At 27.0% G+C, this 11444-nt stretch overlaps 1 protein-coding gene across 1 annotated transcript; it reads left to right on the forward strand.

The window, feature by feature from the left end:
* The first annotated feature begins 10485 nt into the window (after positions 1 to 10485).
* On the forward strand, positions 10486 to 10881 carry LOC102665043 (uncharacterized). The gene has a single exon (XM_006603208.1). The coding sequence runs from the start codon at positions 10486 to 10488 to the stop codon at positions 10879 to 10881; it is 396 nt and encodes a 131-aa protein (XP_006603271.1).
* The last annotated feature ends 563 nt before the right edge of the window (positions 10882 to 11444 follow it).

Here is an 11444-nt window from a genome sequence, read left to right on the forward strand (position 1 = left end):
CAACATGCTTTTGTTTGATCTTGACAATCTATCTTATTAGAGAAACTCAGCGGTTTTTGCGTGGACCCATTTAAAGGGTCAAGTTTGAACCTGACCTATTACATGTGACATTGCCCCCACACCATTTTCGGTTATTTGTTCTGGCCAACCCGTGATATTAGTGTTGGACCACTGTATACAAGGAATCATTCATCATGAACCTTTACCAGTAGTGTACATTTACATATCTATATCTGTTGTTACATATGCACCATATGTATACGGATAATGATAAGAACTATTTATCAATTATTTACGAAATACCAACATGGTACAGCAGCGGCGGATCTACTAGGATCCAGGGCCAGTGGGGAGAAAATATATTTTTTAAAAAATCTAACAAAAATTACCACATATATAAAGATTAAGATAAATGTTAAAATCATAAATTTCAAGCAATTGTCCCTACTCAATCAAGATGTGTCTATACGAGACAAGAAAACAAATTGTAATGGTAAATCCTGAATCAAGCTTCAGCTTAGTTGCACAATATAAAATAAGATCAAATCATAAAAGAAAACGAGAGCAACATAGGGAAGAAACATGCTAGAAGAAAATAGAGGGCGAGAGATGAAACGATAGAATGAAGCTTATGAGATAAATAATAAAAAACTACTGAATTTATTGGGAAAAAAAGAAAAAATAGACTTTCAAATCAATATGTAATAAAATAATAATAAACATCTAAGAAAAGTAAGAAAAAGAAACAATGAGTTCAAACATATAAAAATAAGAGATAAAAATATTAAAATAAGAAAATACATTCATTTATTTTCACATAAAAATAAGTGAAAAAATGTAAACACGTAAAATTAGGGATACAAAATATAAAAATTTAACATAAATACAAGTGACTTTATTAAAATGAAAGAGTAATTTGTTCACCCTCGAATATGTACACTTAATATGAATGAAGTAAAGAGCAATTCAAATGATACTTCTTTAAAATAAGCAAAGCAAAAATAAAATCCATAAATTAAAGAAGTTTAGGGAAGAGAGAAATGCAAACTCAGTTTTTATACTGGTTCGACCACGCCCTGTACCTACGTCTAGTCATCAAGCAACCCATTGAGATTTTCACTAACTTGTAAATTCCTTCTACAAATTTTGAACTCCACAGGAATACTCTTTCCTTGTGTTCAGAGATCCTTACAAATCAAGAGACCCACCGTCTCTTGAACAATAATTGTTTGCTTTAAAGTAAAAAAAATAGTTCTCTCTTGTAGAGAAGAATGTTACAAGATGAAGATCTTATGAGAATCCTTATTGATTTTGCAAATGTTTGGTCAAGACTTTCTTTTGAGAGGATAGAACAATTATTGTTTTGAAAAACTCTCTAGAAATTCAATCTCAAGTCACCTATTTATAGGCCTTTGGTGATCTTTCAAAAACTTATGAACAATTGTGACTTTTTGAAAGTTATTTTCAAAATTTTCTCATTGGCAATCGATTATATATATGTAGTAATCGATTACACAGTTAATTTTAAAGAATTATGACTCTTTCAGATTTGAATTTCAAAATTTCGTGACTTATAATCGATTACACAACTGCTGTTATAATCGATTACAGTTTTAAAATTTAAATTTAAAAACTTTTGAAACCTGTTTAAAATAATTTTTTGCCTCTGATAATCAATTACCAGAGAGAAAATCATATTTTCAAAAACAGAGTTTTACTTAAAAACTTTTGTAAGATATTTTAAAGAATTAACCAAACGTCAAATTTGTACAATCTCTTTTAAGAAATTCTTTTAACATACTATGGACTAATTGTTAATCGTTTCTCTTGAATTCTTGATCTTGACTTTGATCAATCTTAAATATATAGCTTTCATCTTTGACATCATCAAAAAATTCATACAACATATGCTTTTACAAAGTTCGCCCATTAATATAATGTGATTGACAAATAAATTGATCCTTTAGCACCTTGTCAATAGTTTGATCTTTGTTTTATGTATATATAAAAAAAATCTGTTATATCGATAGACTCTTTAAATAATCTTAATAGTTAGAGGGATTAATTATTAGTTAACGAGGGAGACCTTAGTTCATAAAATAAAATCAGTTATTTGCAAATTAAACTAACATAATCTGCACATGAGAATATATAGAAGCTTAGTTTTGTTCCTTCATGAAACTAATAGGTATCCCAAACACTACTTTAAGATGTTTAATTAGTCTCTAGTTTTATTCTATTTTAATTTTAAATTTTTGTATCAAACATAAAATATTTTTTTCAAAGCAACATAAAATTAAACTTGTATATTTCTATTTTGTCTAATTTTAATACTTCTAAGAAATACTAACAGGAGATATAATATCTTGATGGGTCTATATATAAAGTTGTTTGAAGATAAAAACGATAATAAATGAATTTTTGGTAATGAGAACTATCATATGGTCAATTATGGGATACACCGTTAACAATAATTGTGAATAAATAAATTACTGTTTTACAAAGCCTAATTGCAAAATAACAACTCAAAAAAGTTGATCCAGTACGTAGAATCAGATAGAAATGAATCATTGATGATATATATCTAATAAGCTGCAAGTTTGTATTGTCACTTGTTTTTTGAAAGTGAAATGTAAGTCTTAAAAGTGTTTTTTGTGCTATAGGAAAAAAAGTTGTAATTGCAAAAAATCGTTAATCCAAATTAATGCTTCAACGGCCCAGAAAATTTCTCGTTGCTTAATTGTCAAATAAAGATCATAGCAACATATTTTTAAACAGTAGCAATTTTAATTCTGAAAACTTATCATAAATTTAGTAAAATATAATAAAAAAAATACGAGAAGCTTTTAAATATTCAGATATTATACTTGCAATTATTTTTAATTCGGAGGGTATACAATTACCCTTTATTTTGGGAGGTGGAAAAGACCAATACTATGAAATAACTTTTCTCCCACACATGTTAACATTACATATGACTAGTACCTGCAGCCTGCAGGTACGCGTGTGGGGGATAAACGGGGATTGCCGTGAGCTTTTAACGTTCTGGAATGATCATACTCCAAATTAAAATTATGATTTATGAATTTTTATACACATAATTATGATTCTTTTCACGATAACTTTTAAAATATTTATGAAATTTGGTATCTATTTTTTTTTCATAAATATTAAATAAGTGAAATTTTGTTAAAATTTATATAAAAAAGTAAATATAAACTTAACGTCATAACTTATAATTAAAATATAAATAGCTTAATGTTTTGTGTCATGTTTAACTATTAAATTTATATTTTATAGTTTATGCGAGTGATTTTTATATTATTTTAAATTTTTAATATATTATTAATTATTTAGTTTAAATTTTAATATGTCAATAATATTTAATATACTTTTATATACATACATGATCTAGAAAAATGTTATTATTGGATGTGTTATTCTAAGATCCTCTCTTAATTTGGTGATGTCTTCTATGTTTTCTTTGACTTTTTTCTAAAACAAAGTCAATTTAGTTATTTTTAGTTGCTTATATGCTTGATTTGAGATGATAAAAATTGAATGAAGTTGTTTAGTTTTAATAATTTTCATATTTAACTTACCTTTTTAGGCTTTAAACATCATCTCAAAATGCTTTAACCATAAAAAATGTCATCTATTTTCAATTGATATTGAAGGAAAAAATAAATTATATTAATATTAATTATTTGAATTGATACTTGTTAATATGATTAATTTCATATTAAATTATTTTCAAAATTTAATTGCAAATATATTTGCATGATGATATTTTTTTATTTTAACTTGAACTATTTCAAAACATATATTTAGTTATTTACTTACATAAATTCTGTTTTTAGTGTTATTATGGTTAATTTTATTTTAAAATAAATTAGTTTAAAAAATAACTTATTCATTAAATATTTTTCTTAACTAAATGTCATAGAAATGAAATTTTATTAAAATAAACAAATAAATATTTTTTCATGATTTAATTTCAATCAAATATTCAAGGGAAGGATATACTTTCATCAATGATAAAATTTTGTATGATTTTCTTTTACAAGTCTAAATTTTAGTATGATAAAAAAATGTTATTAAATAATTTTATATTATAATATTTCATTAAATATTTTTCTTGAATAAATTTCATAAGAAATTAAATTTTATTAAAATAAATAAATAGATTTTTCCGTGATTAACATTTATTAAAATATTCACGGAAAGATATATTTTTATTTTTGATAATTGTTTAATTTTTATTTGCAAGATCTCAATTTTAGTATAGTAAGAAATTTTATTAAATAATTTTGTAAAATTAATTTGTAATAATTATTATAAAGTATACAATAATTTTTCATATTATTGTCAAACTAAAATATATACCAAATAAAACTTATATTAGGAAATAAAATAAAAATTAAATTCATATAATAATTAGTGTAAAAATTTAGTTGCAAAGTATTTTTTATTAATTTTAATTAATTCAGTAGAAAAATATATTATAATTAAGGTAAGTATGTAAAAGATAGCCATTATTAATCAATAATTTGTTTTTGAGAATTAGTTAAAATTATATTAAGGACAATCGATGACAGTGAGGTGGCGGGTGTCTAGAAAATAATTTCACTTTAAGATGAAGAATTTTAATCATGCCACTTTTTCCATCAATTTAATTTATAAACTATTAAAATTAATCAACCATTTGAATAAAAATTAAACTTGATTTGCGAAAGCTAAATTATGAATTAAATAAATAAGTCTTATTGTTAATTTTTGTAAAGCATCATTAATTTCAACATTTGCTCAATGTTTTCATCTTGTCAAAAACTTTGTACTGAGTGCGTAATTTGTTAAGTTTAACAAGGACAAATAGTTATGGGACGCGTATAAAAATTGGAAGTCTATATATAGAATAAAAATTACAAATATTTGAAACTTATAATATGCTAAAGTTACAAAAAACAAAGTTGAGTATTTTTCTGTAAGCAATTTTTTTATTAAACTGATTGAAGTAAAAAGGGTACATCTATGTATAAAATTACAAAATGATATTGATGTATTTGCATGACATGTATTACAAACTCTTCTTGCTGTAGTAGTTTGGTCGAAGTTTAAATTTATAGACCTGAAAACTTTCCCACTCAGAATAACATACTTTATTGATGACATTTCTTCATAAAGATATTTGTGAAATGAGCTGGGATGGATTTATTTTTGTCTTTATCAAGATCATACGTTTTTATGAAATTTCTTAAAGGTGTTTGTGAAATGAGTTAGGATGGGTTTATTTATGTCTTTATCTAACTTGAATTTTGTTAGAGTCGTTTATTTAAATTTGAATTCAACCCAAGTAAGACCAAAATATTTAGGTCAAGATCAAGTTAATTTAATTTGTCGATATAACATATCAATGTTAACATTTTTAGGTAATCTTAACATTATAGTTAAATTGTAAAATTAGATAAATAAATAACTACAATTAAGGTAAATTTTATAATATATATTTATAGATAAATCATATAAATATAAATATAATATTATATAAGCCAGGTCAAGACATTGTATTACTAATATATAGTTATTTAAAAAATGTACTTTGGATTAAGTTGGGATGACTCAAAATACACCTTAAACTGGTTCTTAAAATATATTGGGTCTAATTTGTAGACTTAACATTATATTTCAACATTTAGTTTAAGCTAGCATTAATCAGCGGGACAATCTGAGTCATGAACACCCATATTTCTCCTTAATCTATAATTCAAGCCCTATTTTGATTAAATCCACCTTTTTCTCCGCATTCATTTATGCTTCATTAAAAACAAGTTAATGTTATCAACATAATCTCTAACCATCATTTTTTTTATAGAATCTCGTGATGAACATTTTATTGGTTCGAGTAAAATTAGCTTTGAATTTTTTAAGTAAAGTCTCGAGTTTAAGTTTTATGGATGAAATAAAATATAATTGTTGGAAGAGGAGATCACACTAAAAGGTGATCTCTAAATTTTCTCATAAATATTAGTCATTGTCAAAGTTGATTAATATATATATTAAGTTTTAATTATTCAGTTGTTGAATTAAAATATTAAATTAATGAATAAATCACATTTACAAAATGTTATTAAGTTTGAAAACTAGCTATTATTATTTTGTCACCATTCTATAGGTGTAAAATATTCACTAATTTTATTAATAATTAATTTTTGTCAAAGAAATTTGACTAGTCATTTTTAGTGAACTTAATTATTGTTTTTGTTTTTAAAAAGAGCAATTTAAAAAAATTTAGAGACTAAAAAGTAAATTTAAATTTCACGGACTAAAAAAATAAAACCCATAAATAAAAACACTAAAACAGTAATCAAACCTCTTTAATGAGTTTTTCCTTTCAACCATGTCTTTTTTCATCCACAAAGCTCAAACATAAAATATTGCGTAATAGATCTAAGTTCATTGTCACTCCAACCAATAACATGTTGGTAAATTTGAAAATTATTTATTATTTCATTAAATAAATTCACATTAACATATAATATGATTTTCTAGAATATAATTAAATGTTGACTATAAGATTAGCTTACTACAAATATTTGATTTATCTAAAATTTGGCATGCATGGTCATTGAGATAATATCAAAATATTTAACAATTTGATGGTTGGAATACAATAGTCTCTTTTATTCTTGTTATAAGATTCAATCCATAATGTCTCCTGCATTAATTATTTTTTACAAAAATATCCTAATCATTATTATTTTTTTGAGTTGATCCCTTAATTATTTTTTTTAACAAAAATACCCTTAAATATGATTCAATTTTTTGGATTGAATAAATAATAAATATACCACACATTAATATATATCTCTTTTTCAAAAGAAATATTAATAAATATCTTATATTCTTTGGAAGTCTAACTTTATTTTACATAAAGAGCATTTTAGAAACCTTCCTTTATTCATATGCATAGTCAATAAAATTAAAACAATAAATATACTAATGATGACAATAATAGAGATCAAATGGTTGACACAATGATGCAAGATTTTGTTACATTTGTATGTGGAAGAATGATCTATTTAGTAAGATCATTCATATTTCATTTCTTTTGTATGAAACATTCTCTTAAACTAGCGGTAATCATGCACTGCAATCCAATGAATTAGAAGATATATGTAATCTCTAAACCATGACCAAAAATTGATAATAACATTTATAAAAAAAATAAAAGTATACTTCACTAATATTAGGAATAATTTTGAAAAAAAACATATAATTTTATACATATTCAATGCTACTAAAGAAACTAACTAATTAAGTTTTGTATTTTTTTCAAATTAGTTAATTAAATCTTATAAAGAAATTAGAAGAGAATATATATCAGAATTTATTTTTAGATATTTGTCTCTACCTATCTATCTATTATCTATTGTATTATGAATAGGGCTGAAAATGAGTCGAGTTTGGTTAAACTCAGTTCAACTTGTTAATATTTAGCTTAACTCGAGTTTGACATAATTTTTTTTTCAACTCAAACTTGACTTGGTTCAAGCTCACAAACAACTCAGTTCAACTTGTTATCTTGAATTATAATATGAACTAAAAGTCAAAATTTTTAAATTCTATGCATTTCAAAATTTTAATTTATTAGTGGATTTTAGATAATAATTGTATACTTTTTTTTAAAAAAAAAAAAGACAAACACTACTAGAAAAAAAAGTTTTCAATGTCGATTATCTAGCCCATTGCACAAAGGTTCCAAAACCGTATTTGAAGTGATCGTCATGGAAAGTGAACACTTCACTTTCTATGACGGTTTTCCAATCGTCTTAATATGTCGGTTTCTACATCGACTCCCTTAGAAATAGCCTTAGATACTTTTATTTATTGTTTAAAAAATATTAAAAACATTAATATTCTAAGATGATTTTAGTGAAAACCATCACATTCTAAGATAGTTTTGACTAAAAACATCTTAGATTCTACCGTCTTAGAATATCACAATTTATTTATGCAACCATTATTCAATTTTCAGTCATATAGAAATGAATAATTAACTTCAATCAACTACCATAGAAAACACTATTATGATATGATACAATGATGAGTTTGTTCATGTACTAATATGTACAAAATTAATGACTCATAATATACCAAAGTGATAAAACTAATTCCTTGAACCATACAGTGCCCGACATACTCGCCAAAGATTGATGATTATCATGTAATGCATTAAAGTAGTATTGATTTGGTTCTAGATGTGAAAGATAATTGATGAATAAGATAGAGAGAGCTAGTTAAACAGATTTTGCTTTAACTTCAAGATATCTAAATTTGTCAACATACAATGAAAATATCATCATACAGCATTGGGCTCACAATGACCATTTTGAATCTATTTGAACCTTTACAGATTAAAGGAAAAAAAATAAATAAAATATGGACCAAGAAAGGGAAGCTTATACGTGTTAACATGGCTATTATAAAAAAAGAATGTTAAGTAGAAGATTGAAGTCATACAATTGTAGAACATGTAGATAACCATTGTCCACTGTTGTATTGGAGCACATAACCCCTGTCCAGTCAGATGTACAAGGGTCTCCACGATCCCAATTGCTCAAATTTCCATTAATATCAATCAATTTTCCCTTTATGGCTTTCAATGCCTCAACTGAATGTTATTAATGCAAATGAAATAATCACACTATCAATAGAATCAAATGAAAACAACATTGCATATTATAATCATATTATTTTGGCAAAAATGAAAACAATCTCTTATACCCAATTCTAAGATAAAATACTATTACTATTTGACTACAATTAATACCCTTAATCCATAAATGATTGACTACAATGTAGCAGCTAAACATCTACAACGCATTCATTTCTTGAGGGAATTATTGAAAAAAAAAACAATAAATATTTTGTTGATATTCTAAAGTGCCAAATAATTTCAGACAAAGAAATATTCCAAAAGTATCAAATAAAATGAGATGGAGGGAGTATTATTTTTTATTAGAGAAGACCACAACATCAACTATCGAGAACCATTTATTAGCTGCCAACACATCATTGTTTCTTTTAAAAATTAAAGTCACTTGAAAATAAATGGGTAGAGCAAAATTCAAGGACACACACAGGTACTCTACATTCAATCGCGGCTAGTGTTGACAAAAATAAGAATAGCCAATGAATTCTAAGGCAAGAAAAAAGTTCTGAAGTCAATGCTTAACCACTCTGTCAATGATCATAAGTTTATAACATTGACTATGACTCTTCCTAGCTTGTCTGTCTCCACTGTGCTAGTTCTGATGTTGTTGTACTCCATAACACAGTCTAAACATGTTGATGTCGGCCAATATGATTTTTTTTTATATTTCATTTTTTCTAGCTTAGCTGGGTGGTGTTACTTCATATTAATTCACGTAGTAATAAACAACTTATCGCCTAGCGTGCTAGCTATAGATTTTAATCGATAGTTGTCACAGACTCACAATTAAACTGTTCAAATTAAATAATTAAGAAAAGGGATCAAAATTACCTCATTGCGTGCCTCCACGCCTTTAGGATTGTCAACTCGAAAGAAGTCAACAGACTGCAAGAAGAATATTACGTGATTAAGATTACCCAAGGAAACATGACAGGCTAGTGCAACATCTTTATTCCAAGAATAAAACATTGCCTTGGCATTATTTTCACCTGCTGTAACTTTCGCACTATCATGAACCACATTTATTCTCATGACAATTAGTATGATACATCAAAGTATAATACTATATGCAATGAGGGATATAAATAAAAGAAAAAATAAAGCACTAACTGTTAACTGTTTGACTCTTGAAACAGATTTTTTAAATTGTTGTTATTTTTTTAGGATATGCTGTTATGCTGCAGATATGTTGTTAGGGCTGTTATGCTGTTCAGATATGTTGTTAGACTGTTATGCTGTTATGCTGTTTTTAAATTTATCTTCTATTTTTTAGGCAACAACCCATAGGAGTTTTATCTATATATTTTAGCATCTCTTTGTAAAATGTACTCTGCTTTCCAGATCAATAAAACAGTCTTCTTCTGCAGTAATATCCTGAGTTTCTTTATCTTTTAATCCTTCATATCTTTCTAAAAACAACAAATTGGTATCCTGAGCCTTATTTTGAGGGATCTGAGAGATTGAGAGAACCCATACACATTCAAAACACAAACACACATAACCTGGTCAGAATGAATCCAGAAGGTTCATCCATTCCACTTACACTTCCGTTGTTTGATGGTAAAAGTTATCATCTCTGGGCTTTTAGAATGGAAGCCTATCTCGAAGCAGGTGATTTGTGGGAAGCTGTTGAAGATGTGTACGAAGTCGAACCCTTGTCGGACAATCCAACGGTTGCTCAAATAAAAAATCACTAAGAAAGGAAGCAGAGAAAGTCAAAAGCAAAAGCAACTTTGCTTGCAGCAGTTTCATCCACCATTCTAGCCAGAATAATGACACTTAAAACAGCCAATCAGATTTTGGACTTTTTGAAACAAGAGTATGAAGGAAATGAAAAGGTTAAAGGCATGCAGGTGCTGAATTTTATCCGAGAATTTGAGATGCAGAGAATGAAGGAATCAGAAACGATTAAGGAATACTCTTATAGGCTTCTTGGCATAGTCAATAATGTAAGGCTCCTAGGTACTGAATTTTCAGACGCTAGAATTGTTCAAAAAATTCTAGTCACAATACCTGAAAAGTTTGAAGCTACAATTGCATCTCTGGAGAATTCAAGGAATTTGTCAAGCATTACATTGACTGAATTGTTGAATGCACTACAAGCACAAGAACAAAGGAGGCTTATGAGGCAAGAAGGGTTTGTTGAGGGTGTTTTTCAGGCCAGATAACAGAATTACAAAGGAGGCAAAAATAACAAGAAGAAGCAGAGCAACAACAAAAATGGCCAAAGCAGCAAGACACGTGTCTTTTCACCTTGTCCTTATTGCAAAAAAAATAATCACCCACACAACAAGTGTTGGTGGAGACCAGACATAAAATGCCACAAGTGTGGTCAATTAGGACATGTGGAAAGAATATGCAAGACTCAACAACAACAACAAGGAGAAGCCAAGGCTGCTGAAGATCAGCCTATGGAGGAGCAGCTGTTTGTAGCATCATGCTTTGCAACCAACACCACTACGGAGAGCTGGCTTATAGATAGTGGTTGCACAAACCACATGACTTATGATCGTGAAATTTTCAAAGAATTGGACGAGACAACTATTTCCAAAGTCAGAATTGGAAATGGAGCACTTATTGCAGTAAAAGGCAAGGGAACGGTTGCAATTGAAGGCCACTCAGGTTTGAAATTAATTTCTGATGTATTATATGTTCCTGAAATTAATCAAAACCTTTTAAGTGTTACTCAACTACTGGAGAAAGGATATAAGGTGCTGTTTGAGGACAAAAA

The sequence above is a fragment of the Glycine max genome, chromosome 18 (assembly GCF_000004515.6).
Source record: "Glycine max cultivar Williams 82 chromosome 18, Glycine_max_v4.0, whole genome shotgun sequence".
Lineage (NCBI taxonomy): Eukaryota > Viridiplantae > Streptophyta > Magnoliopsida > Fabales > Fabaceae > Glycine > Glycine max.